Source organism: Sycon ciliatum, chromosome 7, assembly GCF_964019385.1.
Source record: "Sycon ciliatum chromosome 7, ocSycCili1.1, whole genome shotgun sequence".
Lineage (NCBI taxonomy): Eukaryota > Metazoa > Porifera > Calcarea > Leucosolenida > Sycettidae > Sycon > Sycon ciliatum.
Genome location: NC_088649.1, coordinates 25,247,605 through 25,263,016, shown reverse-complemented (window position 1 = coordinate 25,263,016; position 15,412 = coordinate 25,247,605). Strand labels below are relative to the sequence as shown.

Sequence of the window (15,412 nt, the reverse complement as noted above, 5' to 3'; positions counted from 1 at the left end):
ACCTATATATACTTCAAAAATAAAAAATATATATAAATAGAGAGAGAGTGATGGGGAAGCTGTGTTTAGGCATTTCCAAAATCGGCCCGATTTGTTCTGCCTGATCGGCTTTTCGATCGGCTAAGACAATGTCCAAATTCGGCCATATTATGAGCCCCAAAGTCAGAATTTGGCTCAAAGCGGTACTTGAACTCTTGAAGTCACCTCATACAGTATACTGTACGTACTAATCGAATGCCACTACTCACCTATGCAAGTGTAGTTGTACAGATAACCGGTACACAAATCACATTTGTCCAGGTCGGAAATGATGCTACAGTTTTGTCGGCAAATGGTCTCATTCAAACCTATGTGAAAGAAGACAAAACCATCAGTTATTAGAGAGGTTCCGCATAACGTAATTACGTTAGTAAAAACCGTAGTCGATCTACGGAAAGTCTTACGTAAACTGCATGCCGATCTGGGTTCCGCCATACAGAGTTTTCAAATCACGTAGCTGCCCTTGGCAACTCCGAACATGGCAGTGTACGACCAGATCGACCTGGGGATCCCGGGAGAGAGTCATAAATTTGTACCCCAATCCACTTACGGACCAGCTACGTTATCAGAGCACTATCTACGTACTCTACGTAGACAACTTTCCGTAAGTGGAGTGCAAACTCGCGAATTCACGGGTTTTTCCCGCCCACTAACGGAAAGGTACTCAACTTTACGTAGTGCGGAACCTCTCTATTATCTCGTCCGGACCGTTTGGGTGAAGCTTAATTCTCTGTTCTTTCTCGTGCTAGTTATGTGAGGCAGTTGAATGTTCTAGAAGCTGTCCGGTTCCGTATAAGCTTGTTTTTTTAACAGAAGAAGCCAGTTGTTGATCTGAAGTTGTTTTCGTAGGTCTGCAGATCACTCATCAACATCATATCACTTGGAATAACCAATAATATGTTTTACATGTTCATGATGTATATCAGGTGGCAACCACACTAGGTACAGGTACAAAATCCGGAACAAACGGCGTTACAATAGAAATCGACTTGGCAACGAGAAAGAAAAGCAACAAGCAACCAGCGCATCCCTTTTGAAAGCCACATTTGTTGTTTTTGCATTCCATCTCCTGTTCACGGCTGGCTGGTCGTCGTTCTGTTTGTTTTTGAATTTATTTGCCGTTCTTGGCCTTTGTTCGCCTTGGTGATCAAATACAGTACTGAGAGCAGTTTCTTGTGAAACTCCGCCGAATTCATTCCGCTCAGTGACTTTGATCTTATGACGAATAATATGGATGTCATCTGCTTATGAACCGAATGAACCGTGGTTTTTACTGACAATGACACGTGCTGGTGTGTGTGAATGCTCAGCCGGGCCGGCACAGCAAAGTGATCACTTATGTCTAAGTGTATTGCTTCACAGGTACCATCCAATGGGGAGGATGAGAGGAACAAATCTAGCATCGTGGATGATGTTGCCGTGACTCGTGTTGGAGATGTAACATAATTGCAGAGATTGTAGTGGGAAAGTATGTTGTACAAAGCGGATGCAGATGGAGAAGTTGGATTGCTAAAATCAACATTGAAGTCGCCAAGTAGCACAGTGGACTGCTGACATCCCTGAACAGTTTCCTCGATGTTCTGATCCAGTGCTGTCCAGTAGGCAGCAGAACTATTTGGCGGCCGATAACAACAGGCGAGGAGCGTTCCATGTCGACCCGGGGCTAGAATGTCCAGCCACAGCATCTCTAGCTCGCACTCTAAATCGGCCCGTTGTCGAACAGCCAGTGACTCATGACCGCACACAGCAACTCCGCCAACTTGCTGATCAGGTCTGTCTCTTCTGTATAGTTTGAAGTGCGGGATGGACAACTCCTGATCGGACACATCCGGGGTCCACCATGTCTCGGCTATTGCGAGAACGTGAATGCCTCGTGTTGAGATGAACGTTTGAACTTCTGCTACCTTCCGCCGAACACTACACACATTCAGAAATCCCACACTGAGTGACTGGACCGAGGGGGTAGGTGGTGCTGGGGGTGTGACATTATAGTTATAGTTCTGCATTTTTCTATTTTATCCTTTTTTAAAGTCACGATCAGACTCTGGCAAGCGGACTAAATCGTGAGCCTGGAGCTAGATTTGTTAGTTTCCGGGAATCCTTCTTCTTCACCCCAGTTGCCAACTCTGGTGAGGACTCAGTGCTGGCATTCCTGCCTCGACGTTCAGGCCTGAACCAAGTGTGGATCGCTTCGGTGTAGATGTTTGATGCCACTTTTGATAAGAGTCGCTCTGTCCGTTCTAGATCTCGCTCTGCAATGTCTACTTCGACGTCCGCGAGGGGAGTTCTGGGGTGTGCTGTCATGCTTGAAAGCAATCCCTGTGCGGACGACATGTCTGGCTCAGTATCTATCAGGTTTTTCAACGCTGAAGTACCCTCCGTAGTCCCCTCATCGACTTTCGTAGTTTTCAACTTCAGTGCTGACTGCGGGTTTTCCAACATTTGACCCCACAGGAGTTGCACTCGTACTACATCCAATACTCGAGAGTGTAGTCGGGCTGGTGCTGGGCCTGCTGCTACCTGGCTACTGGAGCGTGCCGAGTCTGGCGACTCATTTTGGATTCCGGTCTGTACTGTAAGGCTGTGTTTACATGAGAAATTTCAACCCGGGTCGAGTTCAGCCCGGGTTGAAAGTCTGTAGGATAGACAAAAGAGGTGAGCGTTTACATGAAGACAGTTGACCCGGGTCAAATACTGATATGCCGCCAAAAGTCCACTTATACAGTCCGGTATGGTCACGTGAATCCGTTCGCGCGAAATTTGCATCTGCAGTGCCGTTCAAACCAGGCACGAGATACACACAGAAGTACGTTTGTACGATTTTCTTGACCCGGGTTGATTTCAACCCTCCCCTTGGGGGGAGGTTGAAATCAACCAAATCAACCCGGGGCGAAATTTCAACTCGGGTCAAGCGCAATGCGTCATGTAAACGCGCCATTCATTTTATGCACATGGCGGGTTGAAATCTGACCCGGGTTGAAACGCCTCATGTAAACACTGCCTAAGTTCACCAGGTTGCACTCCGACAGTTGCAGTTGCACTTGTTCTGGTGTGCGCGGTTTGCTTGGCGTATGTCGTTCCTGTGGCGAGTTTGCAAGCTGCAGCGATATGTCCCGGTTGGGAGCATTTACGTAATTACGACAGGTTGCAGGCTGGCCTTCGTAGCGTACACGAAAAAAGTTGTTCGTAGATGTGTTCACATACGCCGGAATCTGCATGTTGGGGCGAAGAGAGATATAGGGACCTTTCGCACCCCGCATACGGATACGAAACGAATGCTGATTCGCCACCTGGGTTCGAGGATTCGTCAGAGTCCCTGCGGAGAGCTCGTTTTCACGAATGGAAGCCTCTTCGTTCGTGGCGCGCTCCGAATCCGCCAAGTACACATTTATTTGGCCAGGTGAGGGCACAACGCAGGGGGATCCCCTCGCCATGGTGATGTATGCTCTAGGGACGTTGCCATTAATCCGCGAAGCCGCTGCAGCCAACGCCGTACAAGCGTCGTACGCTGATGATTCTACAGCTGCAAGTAAGATAATTCGTCTCAGAGAATGGTGGTCTATCCTGGAAACGCGTGGTCCAGCTTACGGCTACTATACGAATGCTGCAAAGTCTGTGTTACTCGTCAAACCACAGTTCCTCAACATCGCGCGGGAAGTGTTCGCCGACACTGAAGTTCGCGTAACTGCGGACGGTCACCGACATCTTGGAGCTGTCCTGGGCACAGAGCAGTATCGCAATCAGTACGTCGCTCAAAAGGCAGAGCAATGGTGCAAAGAAGTCAAGCGCCTCGCAACCTATGCACTTAGGGTCTAAGCCAACCGCAAGCCGCCTACACTGCATTTAGCCAAGGCCTCAAGCACAAATGGTCATTTCTGGTTCGTACTGTACCAGGAGCAGCAGATCTGCTACAGCCACTTGAGGATGTGATCCGCAATGATTTCATTCTGGCATTGACTGGGCGTCACCCACTGAATTCGGTGATCCGCGCTGTGCTTGACCTTCCGTGTCGTCTCGGTGGTCTCGGTATTGTTGACCCCAGTCAGCTGAACGATGAACATCAGCGCTCTCTGTCCATCACCCATCCACTCATTGATAACATCATACAACAGCAGTCATCCGTGGAAGGCATATCAGGGCGGATGCGGGTACTGAAGGCAACAGCTAGGACAGCCGCTGGAAAGAAGGAGAAGGACCATGTCGTCACCCTAATGGCCCAACTCGAGCCAGACCTGAAACGCACCCTACAGCTTGCCTCGGAGAAAGGCGCCTCAAGTTGGCTGATATGTCGGCCATTGCGAAGGCATGGCTTCACCCTGCACAAGGGCGCCTTCCGCGATGCCATATGCCTCAGGTACGGATGACATCCTGATCGCTTACCTGCAACATGCGCGTGTGGAAAGCCATTCTCGACCACCCATACCATGTCATGTGCCATCGGTGGCTATCCCTCGTTACGGCACAACGAGCTCCGAGATCTAACAGCAGCACTGCTACGCGACGTCGAACATGATGTTCATGTTGAGCCGCAACTCCAGCCTGTGACCGGTGAGCGCTTTCCGCTGCGGTCCACCATCACGGAAGAACAAGCTCGGCTGGATGTAGTTGTCAGCGGTCTACACGGTGGACGGTTTGAGAGGACCTTTCTAGATGTCCGGGTTTTCAACCCATTTGCCCCCTCAAATCGGAAACCAACGATCGCTGGCAGCTACAGAAAGCACAAAGAGGAGAAACGGAGGAGTTATGAGAGTCGCATTCTCAACGTTGAGCACGCTTCCTTCATCCCCGTGGCGTTCAGTACGACTGGTGGCCAAGGGAAGGCAGCCTCCACTCTCTTTGGCCGCATTGCAGGCATCAAGTCTGAGAAGAATGGTGAGCCTTTCTCTGTGGCAATGGCTTTGATCAGAGCCCAGCTGTCCTTTGCTCTCGTGAAGGCGGCCGTGGCATGCCTTCGTGGGCATCGCCACAAGTCGAGCAGGTATGACCCTCATGCATATTGTGCCACACTTGCTGTCTCCGAGTGTCATCTGTAGACAACCTGTCTGATTCCCCCGGTTTTTCCCCTTTTTCTCTGTATCATTTTGTATGTTAGAATTTCCGCGGATTCCAGTTTTTCTCCCTTCATTATAATTTAAGTGCAGTTTAGCGCGTATTGGCTTATGATTTCTTTTTCTTCTGTTTGTATTTAGCGCTTGACCGGTTATTATTTTCCTTCTCTTTATTTTGCGCTACATATTATTATTTTTCTGGTAATAATCGCATAATAAAAAAAAACTTTAGTTTATTTGGCCAGGTACACATTTATTTGGCCAGATACAAATGTTTTGCCAGGTACGTACAGGTTCCTGCACGAGTACGAGGGCAGTACCGCGGAATCCAGCCCGCGCCGCGATAGCGGCAAGAGCTGGATGAACAGCGGTACTGGCCGAGTATGAGTGATTTGAACGTGTTTCCCGTGTGCACCCAAGCCAAATAAAGAGATACATGACAGACTACAAAGTGTAGACACACCCGCATGCATTGTGTTTTGTGTTTTGTGATTGTTTTCTGCTAGATCTACAGTTTTTTGTAGTAGTCCATAGTGCTTTTTTTCTCGTGCTGCCATTGACATTGTCGACTGTGCATCGGGCATTCTGACAGTTCTGTTCCTACGGATTTTTCTCAGGTCTTGATCGGACACCTCGGCAAATTGTGCGGGTCCTGCAGGTTGCTGAGCATTGTGCGCTTTGGTTGAGGCTCATCCGGCTCGTGCAAGATCTCCTTCAACTTTTCGGAGGAGCTCATTCACATCACCAATATCGTTCAACAAAGGGGCTTCTTTTCTCCCAGTTCCAGATCAAATGTTGGAGCGCCATGATGACAGTTGTGGTTGCAAACAGTCGCTCTTCTGCTTTAGACTTTTGTAGTTATTTTATTAGTAACCAATGAAAGACCATGAAGTAGAGAGTCAGTCCAGTGGCTACTGCCCGTCGTCACTTGCAGTGGAATCCGTTCCTGCCTGTCGTCAAGTGACAACGGGCAGTGGAATCCGTTCCTGACCGTCGTCACTTGACGACCGGCAGCGGATCCGGTTCCATCATTACTTTGAGCAGGCAGGACCGCGCTTTCCAGCCCACGCTGTTTGATCTGTCATTGGTCAACTCCAAGGCGACAATCACATGACATACGGGAAACCTTTTTTCCCTTGATTCCATGATCCATGCACGTGTGTGTGTATACACCCGTACGCCAAGCTACTGGCCATATTCGTAGTTGCCATGCACATTTGCATGACGCGAAACCTGAATCCTGTTTTCAACGAAACGATACGAGCCGAATCAAACTTTCGTTTCGCATTCGATTCGTAGCAAATGCGAAAGGTCCCTAATGTGGCGAAGCGGATACCAGTGGCTAGCCATTGGCGGACTATGCTCGGCCAATCGTCAAATTTAGCTTTTGATTATGCCACCATTATGCCAACAAATATGCTGAATTATGCTGAATTATGCTCGGTTCCACTATGTATTCACGCTGTACATAGAGGATTGAGAAACCACGCATACACACACGGCCATGCCCTAAGAATTTGTTTTGTCTAAACCGAAAGATTATGCCGACCTTACACGTTGGAATCCGTATATTATGCCGGAGCATAATTTTTGGACGAAATTCCAAGATTATGCCAAATATTTTGCCGGCATAATCCGCCAAGGGCTACCAGTGGCAATGGCGAGCCCTGACTTCGTAATTTTTTCGAAACCGAAAGATTATGCCGACCTTACACGTTGGAATCCGTATATGAGCCGAGCCAAGCTAAAAGGTGGCTTAGGCATAATTTTTGGAATTTCTTTTTTCATGCCAAAGTGATGTCTATATATCCAACTTCCATCATGGAAATTTTGGTGCCAATCTGAAATGTATATGTGCCATAATTTATCCCCCCATAAATAGGCATACATTGTGCACATGTCACAGAATGGCTGGTATCAATGCCACTAAGGATTCCAAGACCTTCCCATACTCCAAGAAAACATGGGACACCAAGTAGAGACAAAGCTTAGCAGGTGTGCAAGCAATAAAAGAAGAATGGGCACTTGTGTTCTAATGAGAAGATCCAAGAAAGAAGAAATAACAGATCTACATTACATTTTCATCATGACTCATGTCATTTTATTACGCAATACGAATTTTCATATCATTCCACATCATGTTGTTGTGACTAGATGTTTTGCTGCTTTGGGGAGCGTCGCATCTTCCCAAACCAGTCCGTCATACTCTCTCCAATCACCTATGCCAGGTTGAATTAATCCTTTCATTTAGCTCGTAGTGCTGTGCCAGAGATCTAGCTCCATTGGTGTACTGTCCTCGCACCTGCATAGGTCCAGTAGACTGCACATCGCTAACAAGCGGCACTGATTCTTTGTCCGTCCTAGTCCATGTCATTCTCCTTCCCTGCCAAGGATACTGGAAGAAGGCGCCACGGAACAATATGCTAGCAGGTAGAGTCAATGCATCGCTTCGTCGTGTGGCACTTTTTCCTTGAAACCAGGAAATTTTGGAATCCAGTACGCCACGTCATGAACACTAAATTGAAGGTAGCCGAAACAAAGTGAAACATCGCAGCAAGAGCCAACTCACCAGGTCGCTTGTCAGAATGATAGTCGGAAGGCTTGTAGACGTATCCCCATAGCTACACTCGCCACTCTAGTCGTGGCCACGATAAGAAACACAGCCAATATGAATGAGCGACTCTTCCTCGTCAAGTAGATTTTGGCTCACACGGATGCAGAATGTCATCCTGCTCACCCACACAGTCTCTAGAAGCCCCATTACGATCTCTGGCAGCACTGAGGAATCCCCACAGCGATGAAAGAGGAAACACTGCAGAAGTGTTGCTCAAACATAAAAAAACGCTTCTCTCTTCATCCGCTTGCAAACTGGAAAGCGAATATTTTCGCGATCGCGCTCAAGTAGAATTTTGCCAACTGTGACATTTTGGTGATTTTCTTGATTTGTTGGCAAACACGAAGCCACTTTTTAGCTTGGCGCGGCTCATATTATGCCGGAGCATAATTTTTTGACGAAATCCCCAGATTATGCCAAATATTATGCCGGCATAATCCGCCAAGGGCTATAACAAGGAGTCGTTGACTGGGGTATTAAAGAAAAAACATCTGCAGGCTTTCTGACAAAGCTGTATTATGCCACTATGCATAATTTTTGTCTGAACCGCAAGATTATGCCGACCTTACACGTTGGAATCCGTATATTGTGCCGGAGCATAATGTTTTGATGAAATTCCCAGATTATGCCAAATATTATGCCGGCATAATCCGCCAAGGGCTACCAGTGGCAATGGCGAGCCCTGACTTCGTCTTGACAAATCCATGGCGAAGAGGCCTACCGGCCGATCCAAAGACACCCAGGCTTTCGATAATAATGTCGTCTTGGACCCAGATGGGCACAACGTGGATTTGGATTTCCAGGGAATCAGGCACCAGTTGAGTGACGTGCACTTCCACTGACATAAGATGGAAACCGTTTCGGCAAAGTCGTGTCAGAGGGTCTCGGGAATGAAACGTGGCCTTGCAGCTCACGTTACTGTAGTCAGCTGCACGGATATCAGGTCGGGGTAGCCATGTTCAATCAGGGCCTCAGCAACTTCGAGGGTTTTCGTGTGCAGTGGAACGTGGAAAGTCCCCGTGTTCCTCTTTAGAACTTTCGAAGAGACCGAATTCCAACTGCGAATTTCACCGGACGTGGGCATTTTGGAACGCTCTAACTATCTGCTACCTAATTTTAAATTATCCAGGCCTTACCCTGCTCCAGACCGGCCTGCTGCCGGCTGGCTCCTACAAAACCTGCGAAAAACTACGGAGCTCGAAAAAAGCAAACTGCCCTGTCAGCTTCAGTACGTGGTAGTTAAAACGAAGAAAACAATCATCCCCCCGTCCACCACAATAACCGTCATCCCACATCATCCTCAGGAATAGTTGGCTTACCGGAGCACAAAAACACAAACCCCTCAGAATAATCTTTCAGCATGACCTCCATTGGTCGGAGCATGTTGAATACATAGACTTAGGTCTATACTCACCAGTGATTCTTTATCTCACATCTATCAGACATACATACTACTTCCTCCGCGTCATCGAAATTGTCGCAGTTTGACTTTTGACATAAAATGGGGTATTTACTCACCAGCACTCGTACCAGAGGCAAGGAATCGGACATAGGCGATAGTCATCAGTATAGGATGACGGCAAAGTTCTATTTTCTGTTATTGGAAGCTGGACTTTTTGAACTAGACGCAATTTCTTCGCTGATGTCGCTGCGATGGCAATTTCAACTCGCTGAGATCAGTCAGGCGTTGCAGCCTGCACATTTCTCGTGCTTATGGCCATTCAGTCGAGCCTCATCACTGTTTTACCTTAGCTGGGGTGAGAATGACTTCGTGGAACAAGTACCAGCGCTCGAAGAAACATCGAGGGGTCAGCAAACTAAATGCATGCAACGGCGATAAAATTTGTTGCTCTTGCTGAGACACTCAGTACATGATTTTACCTGCAAGAGCCGTGTACTACGGTGTAGACTCTACACGAAGTGCTAGTGATGCACGCGCAGGTGCCGTACCAGTGATGCTGAAAATGAGGGCGCGCTGGATGATAGTACACTTACCTGCATGAGCTCTGACCACACAGCTAAAATATATGGGCATGCCACGGCTAAAAAAAGTTCATTTCAAGATCAAGGTGGTTCCGCCGACGGTAATCAACCGACCTCGCAACGATCGTTTATTCTTACTAGGCTTCGTTGGTGGTGAAGTAGAAATTATCCAGAGCTAGCAGACGACAAACATAGCAGCTCTTGTCCTGTGGAGAAAGTCAAAGCGTCTGAGATGAGGCGCGACCAACTTTCAACCTTCCTTGAAATATTTCGGAACGATATTTTTGCGTCCATTGACATCAGCGACGACGAGGACTTCATCTCTGCATGAAAACTCTCAGTCCAACTGTCCTGGAACGTTACTCCAGTCTTCAGACTATCATACTGTGTAATGAGTTTTGAATGGTTTGGCTTATGGAGTTGTCAGTAACAAGTGGCAAGTCACTAGTCAAACTGCGACAATTTCGATGACGCGGAGGAAGTACCTGTATTCTCACACTTTTGCATCGCATCAAATGACCAACATTATGTTCACGCTTTAAAGTTAAACATATACTCTTCGCACATTCTCTGCGCCACAACTATGCCCAATCACATAATTATACTCTCGCTTCATACTGCTAGCAGCGTGCAATATTCGTATAATTTACGTCGCTCTCGTACTTGGCACTTGCCAACACCGCGGCCTGCTTGCTGTCTCCATTCTCCCCTGAACAAAGCCCTTCATTACCTTTTTAAAATTGCTTGCCCACCCAGCTTCACGAAATCTCTTCTCCTACTCTCTTCAAATCCCAGATGTCCCTGCTGTTGCACAACCCTGTGTGCTCCTGTAGCGACCACCTCTGCCCGTAAACTAAAGTAGTCATTAATCCCTAGGCCGTGCCCACCCAATTCTTCATCACTCGTTCTCTCCTCTCTCACACTATTATTTCTTTTTGGCCACTGACTTATTGGCCACCGGTAAGCCCTGGAATGTACGATGTGGTATAAACGGGTTACTTACTTGAAGCAATATAATCCTTTACACCACCTGAATATAAGATGTAGCCATTTGAAAAATCCGTAGGAAACTTGAGAGCGCACAAGCGAAGGTTGTGTGAAACTCCGTTGTTAAGAAGACTGTGCATGCAAAGGACACAAAATATAATGAAAAGTGCGATATAGCCGTCTGCGATCTTAACAGACAGACACGCACTACCGTTGACGACATTACTCTTGTAAACTACCGCCTGCACTCAATAGACACCCTTAACAAACAACGGTAACACTATTGTTTACGGTACTCGTACCTTGATCACCCAAATAGCGTTGAGGCTGCAGCGTAAAAACGTTATGGGGGATGATTTATCGTTGTGACCAAAGGTACGTGTTTTGGCCAAATATTGCATAGTCCGTACGAATTTCACCTTGTATCGCGTATATGATGACATAAATGGTTGTACCGTGCGAAGTAAAAGCTATTCTCGTGGCAACAGCGTACTAAAAACAGCGTGCATCTTGCTAAAAGGTCGAGCCCAAATCACGGTATTTTCCCCCTTACGATAATACCGTTACAACATAACCTTGTTAACTGGTTTGAGGGAGCATAACCTTGTTTGCTAAGGGTGTCTAATAAGTCTATTCTTCCACACATTTACGACAAAGTCAATTCTATGGTTCCTTTGCGACCCGTCGTATCCACATGCGGCTCGTCGACAAGCAATATCTCCCTACTGTTGGAGAGGAATGTCTCCAAGAGTCGAGAACCCTTGGTAGTCTTCCGTCCGACTGTGTTGTTGCTTACTGCTGTATTGTTGCATGTGATAACATTGCACGACACTGCACCAGTATTATAGTAATGTAGAGAAACAGAACATAGAAAGGTGGCGAGGAGAGCATGCCTGAGAATACCAAACCAGGGTTCTAGCCAGGCCAAAATAGTAAGGAAGGGGGGGGGGGGCTGGGCATGGGAAACAGTTACCTACAGTCCATTTCAAAACTATAGACGCGTACGTAGGCAAAAACCGTTATGCCAGCATCTATACCACATAAAATCTGTGTTCACTTTGTGCATAAATTTCTCCAAATTGGGCGTCTGTTATCCAATCGTTAAGAAACTATAATATGAGAGTAATTGTGGAGCGGACCTGAGCAATATTCCGAAAACTATTCTCAAAAAGCTCCAGCCAAATTTTAAATATTTCAAAAAACCTACGCGTCTATAGTTTTGAAATGGAGTTGATTGCCCCATCTTTCCACTTCCCAATATTGTTTTGGAAAACACGAAAAATCGAAAAATAAGTAGGGGGGCGGCAATTTTTCCCAGGGGGGGGCGCAAACAGCGGAGGGGGCACTGTGCCCCCTTACCCCCTTTGGCTAGAACCCTGCCAAAGTATGTATGTGTGAAAGTCGATCTCTCAGATTTCGCTCAAAATTTACAGGCACGTTCCTTTGGGGGTTTAAATTGACTGTGCAATCCTGCGAAAAAGTTTCAGACGAGAATAATTCTCAATTCATTCAGTCATATACCTCTGTAAGAAACACAAACCACACATTTCCATCTTTCTCCTTGATCTTGCACAGATCAGTCCCATTGCAAAGGTTTTGTTGTACTGAGGTACTCCCAATTTAACGTTCCTGTAACCTAAGGGAAGCTAAAAGGGAAAACCCAATGTCTTTCATGTTTCTCTGCAAGGATCGCTACAATGGTATTATATGAAGCACTGTTGAAATGGTGAAATTCTATGGACGACAAAGTGATTGTCATTTTTGCACACAGTTGATATGTCCCTTGGTTCATCCTTTCCGGGTCAGTTCCTCTGTCCAGGGTCGAATAGCATGAGCTGACAGGTACTCGGCCACATCCAAAATATCTATAGGCAGCTGAGCTGGGTGTCCGAAATACCTCCTGGTTGGACCACCACTGGAGAACTGCCAGCGAAAACACGGTCCATATCTGTAGATGGCCGAAGAAGTTTGCACTCCACGTCCTCTCCATCACACTCCACCTATACAGTATACACTGCTGAACACAGTCTTCCTCAACGTACTCGACGTCGCACTCATATTCCCCACACCAAAGCCCATCTGCACACGTTTTTCTCCGCTCACCAGAGAGTACTGCTTTCGCTGCCTACTGCTCGTGCTAGCGATGTTCCACATAAACGTACTCAAATTATTGACTTGAGCAAGTTGAGGGAGCAGCATAGTTCATTGATGTTTTTGCACTTGCAATCAATACTGGCATTGTCCCGGATATATGCAGCGATGTCCATTCTGGTCAATTCATCGGCCGACTCACCTCCCAAGTCAGTGTCGATGCCAATCGCTTGCCAGGTTGTCATCAGAGTAGAATTCCTCGTCACTGCAGATCGCGGGACTACCAGCATCAACTCTTTTGCGCTCGATGAAAGGGGTGCCCCCAAATGAATCGTCGCTGTAGCCATCGTCGTCTTCCTTCTGTTTCCGACCCAAATCCTCAAAACAATTCATCCTGCGCATGGAGTGCGAGGTTGTCGTCTTCTTCCGCTCCGCAGTACAGTACTACCACTAGGCTCTTCTGTCGATACATCGATGACGATCAGCTTTAGGCGACTCAGCACAACGTGAAATACAACTCAAACAAATAAACTTAATTGCAACAAAGAAAATTCATCCGGGACAGTCCAGTCGATGGAGGAGAACAACAACAGCGACTCGCGTTGCACTGCACTTCGTATTCTTTGCTGCGGAATTCAAATCGCGATTTTCTCGACTTTTTCCAAAAAAGCTGTGGTCATGTTTTAGCGCCCTCTGGCTCATGTATCCCCCCCCCCCCCCTTCGCTATCATATTATTGGGCAACGATCCCATTTGACTTTGCGAAGTAAAATAAAGAATACACACTTACATACATACATACATTCTTTCTTTCACTTCAGTTCAGTCAGGGCAGTCGATGCTCGGGTCTCCGCTCTTAGTCTTGGTTTTTCTTTGAGCTCGGATTTCTATACTACTCACAACAGGCTTTGACAACATCCAAACTCGGCTCCTGAAAGAAACTGCAAAGGAAATCTCCCCATCTCTCACTAGTCTCTACAATCTGTCCTTCAGAACCGGAGAAATACCACAGGATTGGAAAGACGCAACTATTACACCCATCCCCAAGTCGGGCAACCCCTCCCATCCTACCAACTACCGACCCATCTCCCTGCTCAGTATAATATCCAAAACACAAGAAAAAATAGTCCACTCTCGTCTGTACAGTCACATAGCACCGCACTTACTCTCCAACCAATCCAGCTCCAGGAAACAAGACGGGACCGAACTGCCCTATGCTTTTTTTTGTCTAGGTCATCAAGGCAAAAAAGCATAGCGTAAGGCCCTGAGCTTCCAAGCTCTCTCGTTCGAAGCAGCAAAGCAACACACGACGCAACTTGGGTGGGTCAGCATTATCAGAGATAAAAACATAACTCGATTTCCGTGTTTTCTTCTAGTTTTCAAATCATACTGGCTCATTAACCGAGTTCAATTTTCCACACCTGGTGAGCCGTCACAAACGGTATGGCGAAACGTACGTCGAGTGAAACTACTGGTTATGGTAGTTGGGCGTTGAGTTTTCATTTGGCAACATTATGTATAAACAAATAGATGGCGTTTCCATGGGCTCGCCGCTTGGTCCTGTATTGGCTAATATATTTGTAGGATTCTGTGAAGCGTCCATTAGTCCACCATTGTGACCCTCTATGTACTGTCGTTTTGTAGACGATGTGTACTGTCACGATGAGGATGAGGATGTCTGTGGAACTTTCCTATTGACTCTGAATAGCCTCCACCCCGGCGTTGAGATTCACGTCGGAAGCAGAACAAAACGGCAGCTTATCCTTCTTGGATGTACAAATATCACGGAATAAAGCGGTCTAACTACAATTCGAAGCAGCAAAGCAGCACACCACCCAACTTGGGTGGGTCATAAATATCAAAGATAAGTAAAAGTTGGAAGGCTGTCGGTTAGCCCTACGGAGATGTGTTGAAGCTACTTCCTCCGCGTCATCGAAATTGTCGCAAGTTTGACTAGTGACTTGTCATTTGTTACTGACAACTCCATAAGCTAAGCCATTCAAAATTAGACAGTTTGATAGTCTGAAGACTAGAGTAACGTACCAGGACAGTTGGACTGAAAGTTTTCATGCAGAGATGAAGTCCTCGTCGTCGCTGTTGTCAATGGACGCAAAAATATCGTTCCGAAATATTTCAAGGAAGGTTGAAAGTTGGTCGCGCCTCAACCCAAACGCTTTGACTATCTCCACAGGACAAGAGCTGCTATGCTTGTTGTCTACTAGCTCTGGATGATTTCTACTTCACCACCAACGAAGCCTAGTAAGAATACACGATCGCTGCGAGATCGGTTGCTTACCGTCGGCGAAATCACCTCGATCTTGAAATGAACTTTTTTTAGCCGTGGCTTGCCCATATATTTTAGCTGTGTGGTCAGAGCTCATGCAGGTAAGTGTACTATCACGTCCAGCGCGCCCTCTTTTTCAGCATCACTGGTATACCATGGTATGGCACCTGCGCGTGCATCACTAGCACTACGTGTAGAGTCTACACGGCTCTTGCAGGTACAATCATGATGATGTACTGAGTGTCTCAGCCAGAGCGACAAATTGTATCGCTGTTGCAGGCATCTAGTTTGCTGACCCCTCGATGTTTCTCCAAGCGCTGCCACTTGTTCCACAAAGTCATTCTCACTCCAGCAAAGGTAAAACAGT

The 15,412-nt window shown here is 46.9% G+C and overlaps 1 protein-coding gene across 1 annotated transcript in view; it reads right to left on the bottom strand.

Annotated features, from left to right (window-relative positions):
- LOC135821742 (fibrillin-1-like) overlaps window positions 1–15,412 on the bottom strand; it is a 94,257-nt gene that overhangs the window by 33,946 nt on the left and 44,899 nt on the right. Inside the window, exons 6-7 of the mRNA XM_065334739.1 lie at window positions 10,688–10,803; window positions 249–347 (exon numbers count right to left, since the gene is read on the bottom strand). Of these exons, the coding sequence (XP_065190811.1) occupies window positions 249–347; window positions 10,688–10,803 (215 nt within the window). The remainder of the gene's footprint in view (window positions 1–248; window positions 348–10,687; window positions 10,804–15,412) is intronic.